The sequence below is a fragment of the Aquarana catesbeiana genome, linkage group LG13 (genome assembly GCF_042186555.1).
Source record: "Aquarana catesbeiana isolate 2022-GZ linkage group LG13, ASM4218655v1, whole genome shotgun sequence".
Lineage (NCBI taxonomy): Eukaryota > Metazoa > Chordata > Amphibia > Anura > Ranidae > Aquarana > Aquarana catesbeiana.
Genome location: NC_133336.1, coordinates 73,788,603 through 73,812,744, shown reverse-complemented (window position 1 = coordinate 73,812,744; position 24,142 = coordinate 73,788,603). Strand labels below are relative to the sequence as shown.

Below are 24,142 nucleotides of genomic sequence, written 5' to 3'. Positions count from 1 at the left end.
ATGTGATTTGCCGCTATTGCAAATCGCGGGCAGAATCGCAGCACAGATGTAAATGGAGCCTAAATTAAACTGGAGGTTTAGTTGGGCTTTAACTGCATGTCAGTTTTAGAGTTTAAAATGTTGACAGACATAATTGATTGCTCATTTTTCATACACACTTTTTTCTTAGTTGGCTCAGGATATTATTTCCACCAGTTTCCCTGCAAGGAAAATTTGTCCTCGCTTCCTTATCTCACAGGACAGGAAGTCATGGGAACTCTCTACAAAAGCAATGAAAAAAAAATATTTTTTGGTACAATGAGAAAGAATTACAACTGCTGTAGAGTTTTTATTGTTATTTGAGACAGTGGATAGATAGTGCTGGACCCTAGGTTTGTCCTACTGGAATTGTTTTTCAATAATATTGCAGATAATTGTTAGTCTGACTAAAAATAGTCCATCTAGTTGAATCAATAGAAAAAAATAAGGAAATAGAAATTCTCCATATATAAAACCCTATACACACAGTTAATCCAAAGGAAGGCAAAAAAAAAAACCTATAGAGCATGGCCCAATTTGCTCCAGCAGGGGGGAAATCCTTTCTGATCTCCTGGAGGCAATCAGATATGCCCTGGATCAAAAATCTCTGCTGTTAGTCCGGATACAATTTTATTCCATTGTGAGGTCAGATAGTAGATCAAATGAGGAATCCAACACATTTTAGGGACCCAACATCACTTCTTTAAGGCCTAAAGATAGGAGACCATGTGTATGGACTTAATTGAATGTGCACAGTTAGTGGTATTTAACCAGTGTAGTGTTGGGCTCATCAGCAGTTGGTTTGGAAAATTTGGCTTCTTCATTTGACCTCACATTGGAATAAAATTATATCTGGACTACAATCTTGTAGTAAGGAGAGAGTTTTTATTGTTGTATCTTGGAATTTTGTTCTAATTTCCTGTCCCCCAATCTAAAACAGTATTGGCTGGATTTCCTTGAAAGATATGGATGTTGGTTATTTATTTAGTATAAAGTCTTCTTGACAATACCACAAATTGTTTATTGACTTTTTGTATTATTCTTTTTTTTCCCTAAGGGTATTTATTGCATCTGCCAATCGAAAGTGGGCATAATAGTAGCACTGCGACTGTGTACAGTGACTTTTTTCCCCCTGTGTTGCCAAACAAAACCTGTCAGGTATGTTTTTATGCACCATTGAACGATTTTCCCACCTTACAGATTGACAACTATTGTCTTGCAAGCAAAATGCTTTTTTTGGAACAGCACAACCTATGACTATTTAAAAATTAAAGTATATGTAAACCCAATCACTAAAATCTCATATAAGCGTTAACATGTTAATGTCATTTCAAAGTTCACATTTAGTTTAGTTTTTATGGAATTTTCAAATTTTAAAAAGAAAAATAGGTTTGACAATCATAATGACACAAATTAAAAGAGGTCAAAATGTTCACATTAACAATTGTTACATGGAAATGCAACATAGTAAAACACTGCACAGTCAGAGTACAAGTGGAGCAGAGTTGTCATGAAAACATGCTAGGTACATTTATTTTTTGGCTTGCTCTGTAATCAGAGGAGCAGTGACTATTTGCTTTGGTCTGCTCATGGATTCACAGGCTAGATTTTTGATTATTTCCCCTTGCCCCTGGAAGAAGCTTCCAAAGCTTGGGGAGGAAAACTTAAATGACTGGCCTGAATATTTACTATGTCCTGGCAAATGGAGGTGTTCCCAGAAGGTGGTCTGGGAGGTGGTAAATAGATGAAGCTTGGAGGAGATTGTATTTTTCCCTGTGAGGGATGGATTAGTGAGTATCAGGGGACTGCTTGCCCCTGGGGCCAATCTGGACTGGCTGTTGAGCTTCCCTATCAATGGATTAAGCCTGAGGAGATGTCTGTTCTGGGACTTGTGAGTGGAGACTTTAACTTTTCTGCAACGTATCTCATGGTACCCAGCTGTGGGATTTTAGCTATCCTACTGCTACTTTATAGTCCTCAGCTATAAGACTTTAACCTTGGCTGAAAGAAAGTGTTGCCCAATATAGAAAGCAGGGGTGTATGGGAAGAGGTCAGTTTTTATTTGACCTTCAAATCATTCCACACTTTCAAGGAATGCCTAGTGATTTGGCACAATATGCTCCCTCTCTCCTTGCAGTTCAACTAGAGGAGATTGTGTATGGAGATAGGATTGCAGAGATAGGCCTCCAAGGAACCCACAAGGGGGTCCCTACCCCAGGAGATTGCTAATGCGCGAGCTGTGTAAGCTGAGCCGCATTGTAATAGCATTGCAAAAGCAATCCACCATTAAGTTTAGAACTGTATAAAATAGTTTTAACCACTTGAGGGAAGATACCCTTTGAAACAAATTAAAAAATACATCGCTGAAGGGCGTGAAGCTGAAATGACAGGATGGGTGCAGGTAAAACCCAAGCATAGTACAAAAACATTGGTAAAAGTGTCATCTTTGCTGCTGTGATGCTACCCAGCCAAGAAATATTATGTGTGTCCCAAGTTGTGGGAAGCAAGGTCAAGTGAATACAGAGTTTCTGATATTTAGCCTGATATAATGTACCAAAAGCTGAAGTGAGGTGGACTCTGATGTTCAGAGTGGAGGAGGTCCACGAGAAGGCAAAGGAGGATTGGAGCGTATCCAGTGTTTCTATAGCTAGAGACATTTACAGCTTTCAGTTTAGTTTTATTAATGTAAAGACCTGTCGGATAACCAAAACTAATCATTAGGGGCATACAGTAAGGTTAGCAAGGCATATCAATGGGTTTGTTAATATCAGCAAAGCGTTGTCAGCAAAAAAAAAAACTTTGTGGTGAAATCCCACGACCTAAAGCCCCATTCAGCTGAGCTAAGGGTTCAATTGCGAGAATGAACACCAGTGGAAAGAGGGGCATCCCTCTCACATACCCCTGGCAACTGCAAACTCTACCGAAGAAAAGCCAAAGTATCTGATAGACATGTGCAGTTCGTTTCGTACGAATTTCCAAAAATTTGTTCATTCGGAAGCATCCGAAATACGAATTTCTATGCTTCTGAATTGTATATGAGCTATGAGTAAGCACTTAAACTAGAGTGCGAAACGCGTCAGCTGTGTCTGTACCATCTGCCTGATTGTCCTGTATTTTTGATGATCCTATTTTTACAATAAAGAAGAATTTTCAACTTCATCCAGTGTGCGGCATCCAGATTCTCTTGTTCCAAACCTTGCTTCAATTTGCATTTAGCCAGCACCTGGGACTCCCCTCCTCTGAAGGATCTATTCAACACACACCTTGGAGCAAGTCTACCTGAGCGGTGAACCACCTTCCCTGTTTTGTCTGCATCAAAGGATAACTGCAAACTCTACCGAAGAAAAGCCAAAGTATCTGATAGACATGTGCAGTTCGTTTCGTAAGAATTTCCAAAAATTCGTTCATTCGGAAGCATCCGAAATACGAATTTCTATGCTTCTGAATTGTATATGAAATTTCGTTGACGAATTTCGGATCCAAATTCCATTACAACGGAAACATGACTGGTGTTTTGTTGACCAATCAGAGGTTTTCTTCTGTTTCTGAGTGAGGGTTAGGAAAATTACTTTTTTAATATGGGAGCGAGAGACTGGTACTGGTAGTCGATGGGAGATTCAGAATCGGACAAAATAAGAATGTTCATTAATATCGTTTTATAATTGTCATAATAATTACGATTATTCGTTATGATGAAGTTAAAAACCCAGGAAGTCAGCACAGCACAGGGATGGTGGGAGCCACTCATAATGAGCACAGCAGGGGTACAGCCCCAAGAGGAAGTCAGCACAGCACAGGGATGGTGGGAGCCCCTCATAATGAGCACAGCACAGGGATGGTGGAAGCCCCCTCATAATGAGCACGGCAGGGGTACAAACCCAGGAAGTCAGCACAGCACAGGGATGGTGGGAGGCCTCTCATAATGAGCACAGCAGGGGTACAAACCGAGAAAGTCAGCACAGCATAGGGATGGTGGGAGCCCCTCATAATGAGCACAGCAGGGGTACAGCCCCAGGAGGAAGTCAGCACAGCACAGGGATGGTGGAAGCCCCTCATAATGAACACAGCAGGGGTACAAACCCAGGAGGTCAGCACAGCACAGGGATGATGGGAGCCCCCTCATTAGCACAGCAGGGGTACAAACCCAGGAAGTCAGCACAGCATGGGGATGGTGGGAGCCCCTCATAATGAGCACAGCAGGGGTACAGCCCCCGGAGGAAGTCTGCACAGCACAGGGATGGTGGGAGCCCCTCATAATGAGCACAGCACAGGGATGGTGGAAGCCCCCTCATAATGAGCACGGCAGGGGTACAAACCCAGGAAGTCAGCACAGCACAGGGATGGTGGGAGGCCCCTCATAATGAGCACAGCAGGGGTACAAACCGAGAAAGTCAGCACAGCACAGGGATGGTGGGAGCCCCTCATAATAAGCACAGCAGGGGTACAGCCCCAGGGGGAAGTCAGCACAGCACAGGGATGGTGGAAGCCCCTCATAATGAGCACAGCAGGGGTACAAACCCAGGAGGTTAGCACAGGGATGGTGGGAGCCCCCTCATTAGCACAGCAGGGGTACAAACCCAGGAAGTCAGCACAGCACGGGGATGGTGGGAGCCCCTCATAATGAGCACAGCAGGGGTACAGCCCCCGGAGGAAGTCTGCACAGCACAGGGATGGTGGGGCCCCTCATAATGAGCACAGCAGTTTACAAACCCAGGAGGTCAGCACAGCACAGGGATGGTGAGAGCTCCTCATAATGAGCACAGCAGGGGTACAGCCCCAGGAGGAAGTCAGCACAGCACAGAGATGGTGGGAGCCCCTCATAATGAGCACAGCAGGGGTACAAGTCCAGGAGGAAGTCAGCACAGCACAGGGATGGTGGGAGCCCCTCATAATGAGCACAGCAGGGGTACAAACCCAGGAAGTCAGCACAGCAAAGGGATGGTGGGAGGCCCCTCATAATGAGCACAGCAGGGGTACAAACCCAGGAAGTCAGCACAGCACAGGGATGGTGGAAGCCCCTCATAATGAGCACAGCAGGGGTACAAACCCAGGAGGAAGTCAGTACAGCACAGGGATGGTGGGAGCCCCTCATAATGAGCATAATGAGTCCGACCACTGCCATATTGAAAAGGTATCTTTTTGCTTTTTAAACTCATCATAACGAACGTTAGTAATTGTTCCCAAAAGCAAACCTAATGAAAATTCGTATTTCGTACGAATCCAAATTGCATTTCGGACACGAATTACGAAATACGAATTAACAGCTAATACGAAACGGAACGAAATGAAACAAATTTATTGACGGTGCACATGTCTAGTATCTGATGTATGCAGAAAGAGAGCTATTTAAAATCCGAATCCAAATAAGAAAGTAAGGGCCAAATCCCCATCATTGGACAAAATGTAGATAAACCCAACTGAGGGAATTGAAAGCTTTTCTGAAATTGAAGGAAAGAAGCATCGTTGGGCAGTCTCTTTGTCTGGCTACGTGCAAAAGAAGTGAAATTCTACAGACGTTGCTGCTTGCCTGTCTCCCTGGGATGAAACCTACTTTGTCTACAAACCTCAGTTTTAATCAATTTAAATCTGCAAGTTTTAAAAAAAGAATCCCTGGTGATTCTGCCATGAAGGTCCTTGTTTAGGCACTTCCTTTGTATGGTGTCAACATGTTCTTGCCTCTAAATTGTGCTTCTGCGTTGTTACCTTGTCACACAGGCTTCTAATGCCGCGTACACATGAGCGGACTTTACGTCAGACTTGGTTCGGCATACTGGATTTCGTCGGACAGTTCGATTGTGTGTGGGCTCCAGCGGACTTTGTTTTCTCAAAAGTTGGATGGGCTTAGATTTGAAACATGTTCTCGAGTCCGGTCGAAAAGTCCGCTCGTCTGTATGCTAGTTCGACGGACAAAAAGCCACGCTAGGGCAGCTATTGGCTACTGGCTATGAACTTCCTTATTTAAGTCCAGTCGTACGTCATCACGTACGAATTCGTCGGACTTTGGTTGATTGTGTGTAGGCAAGTCCGTTCATTCAGAAAGTCCGTCGTAAAGTCCGTCAAAAAGTCCGCCAGGCAATGTCTGCCGTAAAGTCCGCTCGTGTGTACGCGGCATTACAGTGGCTGTTTCAGCAAACATTACACAGGTATGATCTGCAGTTGTTACCATCAGTAAACTTGCCCTGAGAAAAACCATACAGCCAACGTAGGGACATGTAAATTGAAAGTGGCTTCAAAGTGGCTGCAAGAGATCAGCACTGAGATAAGGCAAAAAAAGTAAACAAGTATTTTATTAAAGTGGCAGTTGTTTTATACACATTGCTTTAGCAAATAAATAGTTGTTAGTTCAGAGTTTACATACAGTATCTCACAAAAGTGAGTACACCCCTCAGATTTTGGAAAAAATTGTATTATATCTTTTCATGTGAGAACACTGAAGAAATGACACTTTGCTACAATGTAAAGTAGTGAGTGTACAGCTTGAATAACAGTGTAAATTTGCTGTCCCCTCAAAATAACTCAACACACAGCCATTATTGTCTAAACCACTGGCAACAAAAGTGAGTACACCCCTAAGTGAAAATGTCCAAATTGAGCCTAAAGTGTCAATATTTTGTGTGGTCACCATTATTTTCCAGCACTGCCTTAAGCCTCTTGGGCATGGAGTTCACCAGAGCTTCACAGGTTGCCACTGGAGTCCTCTTCCGCTCCTCCGTGACGATATCACAGAGCTGGTGGATGTTAGAGACCTTGCACTCATCCACCTTCCATTTGAGGATGCCCCACAGATGCTCAATAGGGTTTAGGTCTGGAGTCATGCTTGGCCAGTCCATCACCTTTACCCTCAGATTCTTTAGCAAGGCAGTGGTCGTCTTGGAGGTGTGTTTGGGGTTGTTATCATGTTGGAATACTGCCCTGCGGTCCAGTCCCTGATGGGAGGGGATTATGCTCTGCTTCAGTATGTCACAGTACATGATGGCATTCATGGTTTCCTCAATGAACTGTAGCTACCCAGTGCCGGCAGCACTCATGCAGCCGTGACCATGACACTCCCACCACCATGCTTGACTGTAGGCAAGACACACTTGTCTTTGTACTCCTCACCTGGTTGCTGCCACATACGCTTGACACCATCTGAACCAAATAAGTTTATCTTGGTCTCATCAGACCACAGGACATGGTTCCAGTAATCCATGTCCTTAGTCTGCTTGTTTTCAGCTAACTGTTTGCGGGCTTTCTTGTGCATCATCTTTAGAAGAGGCTTCATTCTGGGATGACAGCCATGCAGACCAATTTCATACAGTGTGTGGCGTATGGTCTGAGCACTGACAGGCTGACCCCCCCACCCCTTCAACTTCTGTAGCAATGCTGGTAGCACTCATACGTCTATTCCCCAAAGACAACCTCTGGATATGAGCAGGTGCACTCAACTTCTTTCCATAGTGAGGCTTGTTCTGAGTGGAACTTGTGCTGTTAAACCATTGTATGGTCTTGGCCACCGTGCTGCAGCTCAGTTTCAGGGTCTTGGCAATCTTCTTATAGCCTAGTCCATCTTTATGTAGATCAACAATTATTTTTTTTCAGATACTCAGAGAGTTCTTTGCCATGAGGTGCCATAATGAACTTCCAGTGACCAGTATGAGAGAGTGAGAGCGATAACACCAAGTTTAACACACCTGCTTACCATTCACAGCTGAGACCTTGTAACGCTAATGAGTCACATGACACCGGGGAGGGAAAATGGCTAATTGGGCCCAATTTGGACATTTTCACTTAGGGGTCTACTCACTTTTGTTGCCAGCGGTTTAGACATTAATGGCTGTGTGTTGAGTTATTTTGAGGGGACAGCAAATTTACATTGTTATACAAGCTGTACACTCACTACTTTACATTGTAGCAAAGTGTAATTTCTTCAGTGTTGTCACATGAAAAGATATATTAAAATATTTACAAAAAGGTGAGGGGTAACCCTCACTTTAAGCGACTGGCGGTCGGCTCCGTTTTTGCGACTTTTTGGGGCCTAACGGTCAACTCTCCTCTGAGGCTGGGGTGTCCGCTACAGATCCCCCTCTGGACTTCTGGAGCGGTCTACAGCTGCGTAACTTTTTGCGCAGATGCCTGCGGACCCCGGCATCTCCCGTCAACTTACTGAACTAGAACACATCTGCCATTGCGGGGAGCCAGTGCGGCACAGTCTCTTGCTTATTTACTCCTCCCTAACTCGACCAGCAGAAGGGTTCATTCCCTCGTTCCTCTCTAAGTGGGAAGTGGAACTCGGCATTCAATTCACTGTCCCCCAGAGAGAGGAGATTCTCCACTTTGCTCAGAAATCCTCTATAGCCACCAGAGTCCAGGAGACCTGCTACAAAATTATGACCCGATGGTATAGGGTACCCACCACCCTGCACCATTTCTTCCCACAGGTCTCTAGCCTTTGTTGGCGTTGTGGCACTGCAGAGGGAATGATGCTATACATTTTTTGGACCTGCCCCAAACTCTCTTCTTTCTGGCTTGAGGTGACCCACATGATCAAACTCCTGACTGGTGTCTCTCTAGAGGGGAACCCCGCGGCCTGCCTGCTTCACCTTTCAGAACCACCCATCAAGAAATATAAGGCCTCTCTCACCATCCAGCTACTGAATGCTGCCAAGGCATGCATCCCTCTGTGTTGGAGATCGGGGAACCCGCCGGCGAAGTCCTTGTGGTTTTCTAAAGTGAACGAACTAAGAGACATGGAGGATCTCACTGCCACCTTGAACAACAGGGAGGAGCCCTTCTGGGAGACCTGGAGACCTTGGCAACACTTTATATACACAGACGCTTATCTCCGTGAGGTTGCACAGTCAGACCCATTGGGCCGTCTCGCTACCCTTCCCTACTCTACTCTTTTCCACTTTCTGCTATTTGCCCAGTACTCCACTATGCTTCCACCCTTCATCTCCCTGCCTCTCGTCTCACTCCCCTCTTTTCTTGGTCCTTATCCCTTTCCCCCTCCTAGGGTTGTCAGACCCTCTACCACTCCCCTCCCCCCACCCTCGTTCACACCTCTTCCCCATAATCTTACCCAATCATGGGCTGTTCTGATCAGATACTCTGAATATCCTGATGTGCATTACTTATTTCATGTGTCCCATGTTTGGGCCCACCTGGCCTTTGGGTTGCCTTGCCTCCCAAACAACTGTTTAAACTTTAAAAAAAAAAAAAGAAAAAAGTTTTTCGTATTGTATAGCTTTGCATACATTATTATCAGTTCTAGGTCGCGCAAGTATTTGTTAGGATGCCTCCCCAGCTTCACACACCGATTATATCTCTATCCTGTGTTTTCTTTATACGCTCTGTTCACTGTGTGGGGCTGGGGTATCTGATATGTTTACCTAATCTCATGATCACATTGATCTTTCTGTCTGATTATTACTATGCATCTCTGCTATATGTGGTAATTGTTAAATGCACTTTCTATTGAAATAAAGGAATTACAAAAAAAAGTGAGGTGTGTACTCACTTTTGTGAGATACTGTACATTAATTACATAACTAAAGTAATAAGTAGGGGAAGGAAGTGTGCTCTTCTTTATTCTCCTACCTACAATATAGAAATGACAGCTGGAAGCTTCCTGGTGGCTATTTACAAATCTGCACACTGCTTTTTAATATTGTAATAGCGCATTTTAATTAATTCAGCACAGACAATGTGGTTTGAAACACTATTGTAGACATGTGTGACAAAATATTTATTTTGTATATTTTAGTTTACTATGAAGTTCCTTGTATATGGCACCTTCAATGGCACGCTGGCAGTGTATTCCCAGGAAGAAAATGCTGGGATGAGCACAGCTAAGTTATGGTTGACGGAAGGAAGTCATACTGATTCCTGGTCTTCAGCGACATTCAAGATTCCTCAGTTCAATGACAGGTTTGTGCAGACACATAATTTTAGCGACTAAACAAGCTGTGAAGCTACATTAAAGGCTAAGTTCACCTTTGTTTAACTTCTTTTTTTTTTAAATGCCAGCCCAGCTATGTACCAATTGCAAAAATAAAACCGATTTCCATTTATTCTATACAAGTCTACCACACTCTCTTCATAGCTGTTTAAAAACACTGCTTGATTACTTCTGCCTTACCTCCTGGACAGATTTTAGGTCATAACACAGAAAGGAGTTGACCAGCTGAGGGTAGATGATGCAGGGTGTGTGCTAATGAGATCAGCTGGTCAACTCCTTCCTGTGTCATGACCTAAAGTCTGTCCAGGAAGTAAGGCAGAGGTAATTGAGCAGTGTTTTTAAACAGCTATGAAGAGAGTAAGGTAAGCGTGTTTAGAATAAATGGAAAGCTGTTTTTTATTTAGCTAAATAAGTACATTAATGCTATATTGGTACATAGGGGGGCTGAAATTTAGAAAGAATAAAAAAAAAGGTGAACTTAGCCTTTAACCACTTGCCGACCAGCCAACGTCATTATACGGCAGCAGGTTGGCTCATTCCCGCAAATCGCCATAGCTGTACTTCGGCCCTTTAAACAGCTGCACGGCGGGGAAGCTTATGCGCGTGGCTGGCAGCTGCTATGTCCACCGGCCACCCTCGATCACTCCACAGGGAGGCAGAATGAGGATCTGTCAATGTAAACAAACAGATCCCTGTTCTGTCAGGGGAGTAGAGAGGGACCGTATGTTCCAAGTGGTTAGGAACAGCGATCTCGCTCCTCCTCCAGTCAGTAGACATCTGCGGTTTGTTTCGTTCCGAATTAAAATTTAGACAAATTTTCCTTATTCAAATGTATCAGAATTTCTGAATTAGAATAGTACCGAATTTAAACAAATCTGAAATAATGATATTCGAATTTGGACGAAATTCAAATCATTTTCGAATACTATTCGAATTTTAATAGTTTTCAAACTCAAATAGTTTTCAAATTCGAATAGTTTTCCAAGTTCCAAAGAGAATAGAATAGAATCGAAAATAAAGGAATAGAAACGAAATAAAAATTTCTATTCTATTCCTTTATTTTCTATTCTATTTAATTCTATTTTCAAATTCGAGAACTTTTCAAATTCGAAAACTTTTTAAAAACTATTCAAAATTGATTTGAAAACTTTTCGAATTTGAAAACTATCCGAAATTGATTTGAAAACGTTTCGAAACTATTCAAAAATTAATAAACGAAACGAATCCCGAAAACGAATTAAACAAATGAAACAAATTTAACTAAACAAATTTATGAAAATAATGAAATGAAACAAAACTATTTTTTTTTGTTCTGCACATGTCTACCAGTCAGTACACTGCCCCCACAGTTTGGAATACCTCCAAGGGAACACATTTTATTCCTTGATCGCCCCTAATGTTAACCCCTTCCCTGCCAGTGACATTTTTACAGTAATCGGTGCATTTTTATAGCACTGATCGCTGTATAAATGTCAGTGATCCCAAAAAAGTGTCAAAAGTGTCCGATCTGTCTGCCGCAATAACACAGTCCTGCTAAACATCGCTGATCACCGCCATTATTAGTAAAAAAAATAAATAATATAAATGGCATAAATCTATTCCCTATTTTGTAGGCTCTATAACTTTTGCGCAAACCAATCAATATACGGTTATTGAGATTTTTGTTTACCAAAAATATGTAGAAGAATACATATTGGCCTAAACTGATGAAGAATTTTTGTTTTTGTTTTTATTTTTTTGTAATATTTATTATAGCAAAAAGTAAAAAAAAAATGTTTGGGTTTTTTAAAAAAATTGTAGGTCTTTTTTTGTTTATAGCGCAAAAAATGAAAACTCCAGAGGTGATCAAATAACACCAAAAGAAAGCCCTATTTGTGAGAAGAAAAGGATGTCAATTTTATTTGGGTACAGCATCGCACGACTGCGCAATTGTCAGTTAAAGTGATGCAGTGCCACATGGCAAAAAATGGCCTGGTCATTAAAGTGTTTGTTAACCCAAAACAAAATATGCAGATCCTGGTCCCTTAAAGCAGATTACACAGCACAGCGCTTGTGCCGCGTAATCTGTCCCCCTCTAAACTGTAAAAAAAAAACCTGAACTTGCTACTTCCTGTATGCCCTCTCAAAACAGACCACGAAAATCAGGGCTGCTCCGCCCTGATCACCGTGGTCTGATTGCTTCCCTCCATCGTACATATCTGTCCCCTCTGCTCTCCTCTCTCCCCCCTCACCCCCTCCTTCCTGCCTGTTATCCCCCTCTGTGTCTGTCTCTGTCCTGGCCCAACCCTACCCCCCCACCGCTAAATTATCACTGCCAGCCTCTCTATTAGAGGCTGGCATAGCACACTATGTCAGTAGTTTTTAAAAAATGAGTGTTCTAAATACCAAATTATTATTATTATTATTATTTTTACCGTATACACTCGAGTATAAGCCGACCCGAATATAAGCCGAGGCACCTACTTTTATCACAAAAAACAGGGAAAATTTATTGACTTGAGTATAAGCCAAGGGTGAGAATGCAGCAGCTACTGTAAGTGAAAAAGAGGGTCAACAATGCCCATCTGCAGCTTTACTCTATCCATCTGCATGCCTCAGCCTCATACCTATGCCTCATGCCTCTGTCTCAGCCTCATGCCTATGCCTCATGCCTATGTCTCAGCCTCATGCCTATGCCTCTGCCTCATTTCTCTGTCTCAGCCTCATGCCTCTGTCTCAGCATCATGCCTCTGTCTCAGCCTCATGCCTCTGTCTCAGCCTTATGCCTCTGGCTCAGCCTCATGCCTATGCCTCATGCCTCTGCCTCATGCCTCTGCCTCATGCCTCTGCCTCATGCCTCATGCCTCATGCCTCTGCCTCAGCCTCATGCCTCTTTCTCAGCCTCATGCCACTGTCTCAAGTACCTTGATCGGCATTGTGCCGGCATTATCTCCTGGCGCTGTGCCCATCTGCAGTCTTAATCCGGCGCTGTGATACATTCAGTCTAATTGGCGGCCATGCAGTGTAACCAAGCGCCGCCTCCTCCTCGTCATCCTCCATGCCCTTCTCCATGACGGAACACTGACTCGGTTTCCCAGCAGTGAGTCAGTGTTCAGCCTATCACAGACGAGGACGATGAGGAGGAGGCGGTGCTTGGTTACACTGCTTGGCCGCTGATTAGACTGAATGTATCACAGTGCCGGGGGATAAGACTGCAGATGGGCACAGCGCCAGGAGATAATGCCGGCACAACGCCGATCAAGGGGCATGAGGCAGAGGCATGAGGCTGAGACAGAGGCATGAGACTGAGGCAGAGGCATGGCATGTGATTAGACTGAATGTATCACAGTGCCGGGGGATTAGGCTGCAGAGGAGGACTGGAGTATAAGCTGAGGGGGGGCATTTTGAGCACAAAAAAAATGTGCTGAAAAACTTGGCTTATACTCGAGTACATACGGTAATATTATTAATATTATTATTATAATACAGGATTTATATAGCGTCAACAGTTTGCGCAGCGCTTTACAACATGACCGCAGACAGTACACTTACAATACAAATCAATACAGTAGGGATAAGAGGGCCCTGCTCATTAGAGCTTACAATCTAGATAATAATAACTGTGGGGGGTGAGCTGATGGAGAAAATGAAAATACAGTTGTTACCTGTGGGTAGGGTAGGCTTCTCTGAAGAGGAGGGTTTTCAGGGATCGTCTAAAAGCTAATAGAATAGGAGATAAGCGGACAGATTAGGGTAAGGCATTCCACAGGATTGGAGAGGCTTTGGAAAAGTCCTGGAGGCGAGCATGGGAGGAGGTGACGAGGGAGCTAGAGAGCAGGAGGTCTTGAGAAGAACGAAGAGAACGAGTAGGTTGGTATTTAGAGACTAGGCTAGTGATGTAGCTGGGGGCTAAATTGTGGATGGCTTTGTAAGTAGTTGTTAGTATTTTGAATTTAATTTGTCGAGTGAGCGGAAGCCAGTGGAGGGATTGACAGAGTGGGGTAGCAGACACAGAGCGATTGGTAAGGTGGCTAAGTCTAGCAGCAGCATTCATGATGGATTGAAGAGGTGATAGATTATGTAGCGGTAAGCCAACGAGAAGGGAGTTGCAGTAGTCGAGGCGAGAGATGACCAGTGATTGAATTAAGAGCTTTGTTGTGTCATTGGTTAGAAAGAGGCATATTTTGGAGATGTTGCACAGATCGAGGTGGCAAGATTTGGACAGTGATTGGATGTGGTGCTTAAAGTAAAGTTCAGAGTCCAGGACTATACCTAGAACCTTGGCATGCGGGGATGGGCTTATAGTTGTGCCATCGATTTTGACAGAGAGATCGGGGAAGGGAAAGGGGCATATGGGGGAGGAAAAATTATAAGTCCGGTATTTTGAGCTGTCTTCAGGCCAGTCACGTGACTCGTGGCCACTTTACAGCTCCGATACAGGGCTTCTGCGGAGGGGATGAGCAGCCACTCTGACGTCAGCTGGGGAGATCACGGCCCCTCCCACAGAAGCAATTCACCGGAGCTGTAAAGAGGCCGCGAGTGATGTGACCGGCCTGAAGACAGCTCAAATTAGGTATTTAGAACACACGTTTTTTAAAACTACTGGCACAGTGTGCTATGCTAGCCTCTAAAAGAGGGGCTAGCATAGTTTTATATAGATGGGTTAACAAACCCTTTAAGGGGGAAAATCTTCTGTTCCTTAAGTGGTTAACCAAGGCTCATATTGTTTACTAGAGAAATGTAAAGTTTAGGGCCCTTTGGTTACTTTGTTCACCACTGCTGTTAAGGCATAAAAGCTAGGGCAAAAATAATACTGTCTTTAAATCCTCCACCATATTCCCAGTGTCGGCCATGGTCTTTCTAAACCAGCATATACTGATGAACCCTACTCACGAAAACAGGCCACCATTTAAGTCACAAACCCAGTAATGAGATGCTGTACAAGACAAATCACATGTGGGGACAAAATAATGCAGCATCGTTCATTGCTTACATACCAGTCTAAGCTCAAAGAAAAAGAACTAATTGATTGTCTATGAGATTTATGTAAAGATCACATAGCTGACTTCTTCTAAGGTGTCCCATTGCATAGTTTGCTGGAAATTTTCCCTCAGGCCTTACAGACATTATTAATAACTCTTTGCTATGTCTCCGCAGATTCCGCATGCAGTTGGTGGCTACATGGGGCAGAGATTCACTCACGCAGATCATTGTTGATAACTTCACATTTTCTGCAGACTGCTTTAATTCAGGTAAATCTTGTGGCACTTACAGTAGATGTCACAGCTGGAGCGCAATAACCATATGGACGATTTGTAGTCCTTGATTGGAATGTGTCATATAAGATTGCTTGGTGAGGTCTGTGTCCACAGTCGTGTATTGCTTTCCCTGAGCTTTCTTTAAAAAGTGTTACCTTTAGACAAGTATAAGCTTGTTTGTATGTGTTTTGTGTTGTGCCAGGAAGAATAAAATTGAGTTCTGGAGAACAGGAAGCACCAGTCCAGAGAGACTCGTGGGAAGATGACACTGTCAACCCCCTGTCGGAGCCTATTTACACCGGTTGGTATTTAGGCTGCAAGTCAGTTCTTTTCTCACACTGAATATTCCAATACACATTTGAGGGTGTATACTTAAAGAGGAATACAATTTCAAGTATTACTGGTTACCTCCTTCTTTTGCATCCAAGCAATTGTGATGTGTGCACAGAGTAATTAGAAAAATGCTGAGACAAATCTGCTTTTAAGACAACAATATGTGAAAGTTACAGTACAGTACTGTAAGGCTATATTATAACTAAATAGATGGCTGAGCCACGAAAGCCATTCAGCAAATGCAGAATGGCAATGGAAGTAGAATGCAACGTAGTTTAACCCAGTTTTTAATCATATTGAGGATGTTTATTGAAGGTTGTATTATTATTAATATTATTATACAGGATTTATATAGTGTCAACAGTTTATGCAGCACTTTACAATATAAAAAGGGAGTTACAATTACAGTTACAATACAAGAGGATTAAGAGAGCCATGCTCAGAAGAGGTTACAATCTAAAAGGGTGGGGCAGGTGGTAAAAAAGGTCGTAATTGTGGGGAATGAGCTGATGGAAGTGGTAAAAGATTAGCTGGAGGCGTGATAAGCTTCCCTGAAGAGATGAGTTTTCAGGGATTGCCAAAAGGCAGCTAGAGTAGGAGATAGCCGGACAGGTTGAGGTAGCGAATTCCAGAGAATGGGAGAGGCTCTGGAGAAATCCTGGAGACGAGCATGGGAGGAGGAGACAAGGGAGCTTCAGAGTAGGAGGTCTTGAGAGGAGCGGAGAGGATGGTTTGGTTGCTGTTTTGAGATAAGATTGGTGATGTAGCTCGGGGCAGAGTTGTGAACCGCTTTATATGTTGTGGTTAGAATTTTGGATTTAATTTGCTGCATAGGGATTGGTGGAGAGGGTTGGCAGACACTGAGCGGTTGGTAAGGTGGATAAGTCTGGTAGCAGCATTCATGATAGACTGAAGAGGGGATAACCAAAAGATCAACAAATTATATGGCACACTCCAGATAGGGCTTGTAAAAATGATAAAAAAGGATAAAAAAATTATTGTGACTTGGTCACACAATAAGGCAGTCTTATTTAGTCCACTGAAATAGTGAGTCCATACTGGGAGAAACATAAAACTATGTGGAGAAAGACAAAAGCAGCACCATCTATGTGTAGCAGTAAAACATTTTAATATTGGAAAAATTAGAGTAACACTCACAAGAGAGCGAATAAAACCAGCATGTGGGTAATGGAATCATCCGCTCTGTTTCAGGTAGGGTGCTTCCTGTCTCTAGCCACCAGCGAAGCCAGATCTAAGGCAGCCTCTGCAGCTAGAGACACGAAGCACCCTACCTGGGACAGAGCGGATGATCCCATTACACACATGCTGGTTTTAATCACTCTCTTGTCAGTGTTACTCTAATGTTTCCAATATTAAAATGTTTTACTGCTACACTTAGATGGCGCTGCTTTTTGTCTTTTTCCACTGAAAAGGGGATAGCCTATGGAGAGGTAGGCCTATGAGAAGGGAGTTGCAATAGTCAAGGTGAGAGATAACAAGGGAGTGAATGAGTAGCTTGGTGGTTTCAATTGTTAAAAAGGATGTATTTAAGAGATGTTACAGAGGTGAAGTCTACAAGCTTTTGACAATGATTGGATTTGGGGCTGAAAGGACAGATCAGAGTCTAGGATTACACTTAGTACCCTGACATGAGGAGAGGGATTGATGGTTGCATTATTGATTTTGATGGAAAAGTCATGAAGGGGGGCACGGGTGGTGGGGATTATTATCAGCTCAGTTTTACAGAGATTTAGTATAAGGAAATGATGTGACATCCATGCTAATATGTCAGTTAGTAATGCGAGAGGAGACTGAAGGAGTAAGGTGAAGAGTAGACAGATAGATTTGGGTGTCATCAGAGTAAAGATGGTATTGGAAGCCATGGGCGGTTATCAAGTGACCAAGGGAGGAGGTGTAAATAGAGAAGAGAAGGGGTCCAAGAACAGAGCCTTTGGGGGACCCCCACAGAAAGGTGCAATCGAGAGGAGGAGACAGAGTTGTAGGTAACACTGAAGGAGCGTTCTGATAGGTAGGAGGAGAACCAGGATAGAGCAGAATCTTGGAGGCCAAGAAAACAGACTTTATTGACATGGAGTGGGTGGTCAACAGTTTCAAAGGCTGCGGAGAGGTCAAGTAGTAGGAGTATGGAATAGTGGCCATTGGTTTTAGCAGTTAGTAAATCGTTAGGGAGTTTTGGTAAGGCAGTTTCTGTGGCGTACTGCCAGCGAAAGCCAGACTGTAAGGGATCAAGAACATTATTTTCACTGAGGTAGGAGCTAAGACAGTTGTAGACTAAGCTTTCTAGAAGTTTAGAGGTGAATGGGAGCAATTAGATGGGTCTAAGGTTGTTCAGGTTGGTGGGGTCCAGTGAGTTGTACCTGACACTTCTAAATATAAAGGCTGGCTGGAGTTATGCCGAAGTAGCATCACATTGGGGTTGGAAATGGCAAAATTAGGGACTGCAGCAACTGTCATGGAAAAATAAAGGGGTAGAGCGGAAAATATCAAAACACAAATGTACATATAAACTCTCTGTTTGTGGACATACCTTTAGAAAGGTACCTTGTTCTTTTTGAAGGATTGGTTGATTTTGGTTGCATGTTTCTTATTATTACTGTTCTTAAAGGCAAATTTAAGAAAAAAAGCTTAAATATGTGTGTAATTATTTGTACAATCAATTCTCTGTAATATATTTTGTGTTTGGTCTCCACGTAGAAGAGGAAGAAGACATGTACTGGTGGTTCTCTACTTGTGGTGCCAGAGGACCTCATGGCCCAACTCAGGCCCAGTGTAACAATGCATACCGCAACACCAACATTTCTGTGACTGTTGGGAAAGATGGCCCACTGAAAGGTGTCCAGATGTGGAGGGTCCCATTTACCAAAGTATACACGTGAGTAGAAATGAAAATAAAACAGACTCATTCTGAGAATTAAACTGAAAAAGATGCCTTAGAGCTAAACTCCATGCAGAAAAAAAAGTTTGTTTAAATATATTCCTCAATAATTACAGAGATCAAAAATCTACTTTGTTTGCATTAAATATTTTTGCAGACCCAAAAATTACCATATATATATGTAGACATCATTTCAAATTTAATGAGTTCGGATTTTTCAAGGGAAGGTATATATGGTGTTACAGCCCGTGGTCTTGGAATGGGATAACCAACAAGCTCATATAGGTGTAATGGTCAGGTGTCCACAGGCTTTTGTCATATAGAGTACTTCCCCTAAACATTAATGAAAAAGTTTACATCAGGTATTGATAAACTGGAATTTATTCCTAAGCAATATATGATAGCATTACTTTTTCCGAGTTATTCTGACACCTTTTTAGGGGTAAAATAGCACTGTGCATGCTAAATAAAAATAGCCCTTTAAACCCGCTAATAGTCCCAAATCCCTTGTCCATCTTGGGAGGGTGGCTGTGCTTTTACATACAATGGAACCATAAAGAACAAACTGAGCCACCTTCTCACCGGAAGTCAGATCACAGTAACAAAGAATAGGAATTTGGAGATTTGGAGGGAGCTGAGAGCAAGAGAAGGTACTTTTTTGAGCAAGGGTACTTTCACGCTGGCATCATCAGTTCAGTCACATTTTTTTCTTAGAAAAAAATGGATGAATACTGATTTAGGTTACTTCAGCTCACATCAGTTTGAACATACATCTTCAGTTCAGTTTACACCAATTTGCATTTCAGTTCAGTTTACACTAGTCTACATCCCTTTTTGCATCAGTTTTTTTTTGTATAAGTTGCAGAAACCAATAGGTGATAAAACTATATACAAAAAACATTTCATGCCTAAGGGTTGATTCACACCAAATGCAGTCCAGTGCATTTTTATTCTGCATAAAAAATGCATGTACAGTGTTTAACAGATTCCAATGGCCCTAATTCCCACCAGTGTGTTCCAGTGCAGTCAACAAAAGTAGAATATGTTGCATTTTTTCTGTATGAAACGCATGTGGAACATGGCAAAACACATTAAAAATGCCAAAAATTAAAAGAGGACGGAAAAAAAATGCACTGGAATTCATTAAAAAGCATCAAAAATGCACCAGAATGCATAAAAACACATCAAAATTGTGCATGCAAAAACACATTCAGAACGTAGATATTGTGGTGTGAACCAGCTCTAAAATCAGACATAGATGGAACAGACCTAAACAGATGACATCCGTTTACATCTGTTCAGATCTGTCTAAATGGAAAAAGATACAGTCTTGTTTCATTTGAAAAAACAGACCTGAATAGACATGGATGTAGGCGGATGTAAACGGATGATCATCTGAATCATAGGAATAAATTGCTCTGTTTTTCATCAGAAAACAGACAGATGAAAACCAGCTGAGCGGAATGCCCGAGAGAAAGGGCCCTCAACTTTAATGTTTCAGGGAATCAGAAAAAGAAAAACTCACTGCAAAAATGTCCCCGTATCATTTCAGTGGAAAACTTCTAAAATGAGATCTGATGATGTAATTGAGACAGCAATGACATTATTTTGATGAAGTGCCTCTAGGGAGTCTGTAATGGTCTGTCTTATTGATTAACGTTACATAAGTTGCTCCAGAAGAGGATTACTCTTGTCATCATCTGCCCTGTGTATTTTGCAGACAAATTTATAAGTTAATAAAATGAAGATATTCCACATGGAAAAACTTTCCTATTCCTAATATATTTCTTGTTGGGACCCAGCTACATGTGCATGCTATAGCACTATTATAATTCGCAAAAGGGATAAAAACATCTTTGAGTATACTCTTTTCATTGCAGGATTTTTGCTTATGGTGCAGCGGGAGGTAAAGGAGCCAAGAACCATAACAAGCGCTCTCATGGCATCTTCATGTCTGGAGTCTTCCACCTAGAGAAAGATGAGTTGCTCTATATCCTTGTTGGCCAACAAGGAGAAGATGCATGCCCTGGGGTAAATGTTTGCTTTATAGTTTAAGAATCAAATTAATTATACATATCAGTGTACAGTACATCCTCAAAGAAAATGTTAAGTGGGAGGTTCTGTCCACTACAGCCAGTCCCACTAATAACGTTTGGGAAAATCAATGACGCAATTACACAAGCAAGAAGAAGCACTCAGTATTGTTGCCATGGTTGCAAGAAGTCAAATATAAATAATTTGCAATAGCTTGTTTAATAATTATATCCGTTATATCATTTTATAAACAAGAATGTATTACGCTTACTTTTTTTTATATAGGTATGTGAATTAATTATACATTGGAAAAAAAGTCATAGCTAATCACTTCATTGACAACTGTTGCCTTTCAATTTCTTAGAAAAATAATAAGACCCAAGAAATTTGCATGGGAGAGCTATCAGTCATTGAGGATGAATACAAAGAGAAGAACAGTCTCTCGGATTGGGCAGGTGGAGGAGGAGGTGGAGGTGGAGCTACCTATGTATTTAAGGTTGGCACATTGCTCAGGCTTATACACATAAACAAGACTTTTGATTATTTAACTAGAATACAGACTATTCATTCATCCATTTTACAACATATGTATGTGGCTGTTTAGCTTGAATTACAAATCACTAAACTGGCAGGACATAATGGATCTTTTATCTGGATCAGATTGCTTACCTAGCCAGACTAGGATCTCCTTTAATACTTCTGCCAAGGGAATTAACTCTGAAATCGGATACAAATTTTCAACCAGTCAACTGACTCATCAGATTTCATTCTACAAAGGCCGTTAAAAGTAAAGTAGGCGCTACTTCTCTACATTAATCCTTACACACGTTGTGTTTACATCCATATGTGATTATGACCTCAAAACAAACACTCTAAATATCAAAAATCTGCAGAAATATGCAATAAGTGGTAAATCAATATCCCAAAATCAAAACTGCAAATGTCATATATCTGCAATAGCATGCAATAAATGTGAATCAATATCGCATGGGTGAAAAACATATAATGCAAAAAAATATTAAAACAAAAAACACACTTCTGGATCCGGTGCCGCATGAGGAGGAGGTAGGCAGAGCAAGCTCCCACTGCACTCCTCTCCAAAACCCGCATCCAAAGCCCACTAGCGCCTCAGGCATACCCCCTCCATCTCACCCACCCGGCGGGACCCTCATGGATCGGTTTGTGGAGCGTTCCCACAAAACCAATCGCTCTCCTCCACAATGCAGCCCTCAGCTGATACAGCGGTGGCCATGGCCAAGATGGCTCCCAACCCCCATCGCTATTGTGACAGTGCAGTCTCACACAGGCACAGCAGCTAGCAATTCTGCCTCTCCTGCAGGCATAGCTCAGGCGGTTGTAGCTCTTCTCACACCTACCCTGGTTGCCACAGTGGATGCTGCAGTGCAGAGGGGAATGGAGCAGCTTCATGTAGAATTCCAGACCCAGACTCAATGGATCTCTCATACAGAGGAGCAGATCTCCTCACTAGAAGATGATACTACAGCTAACGCTGCTGTCCTTGCACACCTTTCACACTCTAATAGAGAACTGTGGGACAAATTAGATGATTTGGAAAATCGCTCCGGCGAAATAATTTGTGGATTATTGGCTTTCCAGAATCATTTTCCAATGCACAGCTCACAGATCTCTATGCCAAAACCATTCCTGAGCAACTTGGCCTCCGCACCCCATGTGTCATTGAGCATGCTCATCACATAGGCCAGCACACAGAACACCGTGCTGAACCTAGATCAGTGTCACGTACCTGATGGTAGAGCCTGATATGCAGAAAATGGCCTCTCTTACAGCTCTGACTCGGAGCCCCTGATAGAGCTGACAGGGAGCGCCGAGATGCAGAGTCGCACAAGTGTCTGGCAGGATCACTGAACCTGGGGCTGGACTGGAACTTCCTGGCCGAACTGTAGAGGTGTAGGTATTGTAGAAGTCCAGGAGCAACAGTAAGCAGGGAGCTGGAACAAGTTGGCACTGGGACCCCACAGGCAGAAGTGCAGCTGCAGGAGGGATGGTGGCACCTCCAAGACTGAAGAGAAGGCAGGTACAGGCAAGCCGGGTCATACACAGGCGGCCACGTCAGGAACTGAGGCAGAGGCAGGAGCAGAGTCAGGATACAGGTCGGGTCATCAATGGGCTGGCAACGAAGTGGCAGAAGGAACAGGCAGATGCGTAGTGGAGGACAAGCCGAGGTCAGATGCAGGTAGAAAACAGGAACAGGAGTCAGGAAGCAAGCCGGGTCACAACAGGAACAGGAGTCAGGTAAGATAATGCAAATAGGGATGAGCCGAACACCCTCCTGTTCAGTTCACAGCAGAACATGCGAACAGGCAAAAAATATGGCCGAACACCTTTAAAGTCTATGGGACACGAACATGAAAAATCAAAAGTGCTAATTTTAAAGGCTTGTATGCAAGTTATTGTCATAAAAAGTGTTTGGGGACCCAGGTCCTGCCCCAGGGGGCATGTATCAATGCAATTTTTTTTTTTAAATGGCCGTTTTTTTCGGGAGCAGTGATTTTTTTTAATGCTTAAAGTGAAACAATAAAAATGAAATATTCCTTTAAATATCATGCCTCGGGGGTGTCTATAGTATGCCTGTAAAGTGGCACATTTTTCCCATGTGTAGAACAGTACCACAGCAAAATGACATTTCTAAAAGAAAAATTGTCATTTAAAACTGATCACAGCTGTAATGTATTGTTGGGTCTAGATATAGATATAGATAATTGAAAAAAAAAAGCATGGGATCCCCCCCCCCCATCCATTAATAGGCCTTTTTGGTCTGGTATGAATATTAAGGGGAACCCTGAGTCAAATTTTCAAAAAAAATGTTGTCGGGGTCCCCCCCAAAATCCATACCAGACCCTTACCTGAGCACGCAACAGAGCACAGGAAAAGAGGGGGGGCGAGAGAGTGCCCCCCCTCCTGAACAGTACCAGGCCTCATGCCCTCAACATGGGAAGGGTGCTTTGGGGTAGCCCCCCAAAGCACCATGTCCCCATGTTAATGGGGACAAGGGCCTCATCCCCACAATCCTTGTGGGGATGAGTTGTGGGGGTCTGCGGGTGGGGAGCTTATTGGAATCTGGAATCCCCCTTTAACAAGGGGTCCCCCAGATCCCCGCCTTCCCCCTGTGTGAATTGGTAACGGGGTACAAGTGTATCCCTACTATTTCACAAAAAAGTGTCAAAATGGTAAAAAAGACAAGGCACAGCTTGGGACAAGTCCTTTATTAAAAAATAAAAAAATTAAAATGTCCCACGAAGTAAGTTCACGCCGCCCGACGGAACGAAAAAGAAAAAAAAAGGCGCGACCGACCCGCCTCCATGGGAGGCTCCCGCCTTCTGACGCATCTTCGCTGTGATAGCTCTTATATGACTGAGGGCGGGGCCACCCAGTGATGTAAGCGGAAGACCCCGCCCCCTCTGACGCCACGGGGACTTCCCATTATTTCCATATCAGACCTTTTTTTTTTATATTTTGATTCGGGGTTCCCCTTAATATTCATATCAGACCCAAAGGGCCTAGTAATGGAGGGGGGGATCCCATGCTCTTTTGTCAATTATCTGTATCTATATTGCTGAGACCCAACAATTCATTACAGCCGCGATCAGTTTTGAATTACAATTTTTCCTTTAGAAATGTCATTTTGCTGTGGTACTGTTCTAA

General features: G+C 43.0%; 1 protein-coding gene and 1 long non-coding RNA gene across 2 annotated transcripts in view; one reads left to right on the top strand and one right to left on the bottom strand.

The window, feature by feature from the left end:
- The window catches only part of LOC141117128 (uncharacterized), a 32,242-nt gene extending 16,789 nt beyond the window's left edge, over positions 1 to 15,453 (bottom strand). The window contains exon 1 of the long non-coding RNA XR_012237107.1: positions 15,210 to 15,453. This is a non-coding gene — a long non-coding RNA (uncharacterized lncRNA). The remainder of the gene's footprint in view (positions 1 to 15,209) is intronic.
- Positions 360 to 24,142, top strand: part of LTK (leukocyte receptor tyrosine kinase) — a 142,170-nt gene continuing 118,387 nt past the window's right edge. The window contains exons 1-7 of the mRNA XM_073609766.1: positions 360 to 1,176; positions 9,764 to 9,927; positions 15,095 to 15,189; positions 15,398 to 15,496; positions 18,244 to 18,421; positions 20,305 to 20,455; positions 20,823 to 20,954. Coding sequence (XP_073465867.1) covers positions 9,770 to 9,927; positions 15,095 to 15,189; positions 15,398 to 15,496; positions 18,244 to 18,421; positions 20,305 to 20,455; positions 20,823 to 20,954 — 813 coding nt within the window. The 5' untranslated portion in view covers positions 360 to 1,176; positions 9,764 to 9,769. The remainder of the gene's footprint in view (positions 1,177 to 9,763; positions 9,928 to 15,094; positions 15,190 to 15,397; positions 15,497 to 18,243; positions 18,422 to 20,304; positions 20,456 to 20,822; positions 20,955 to 24,142) is intronic.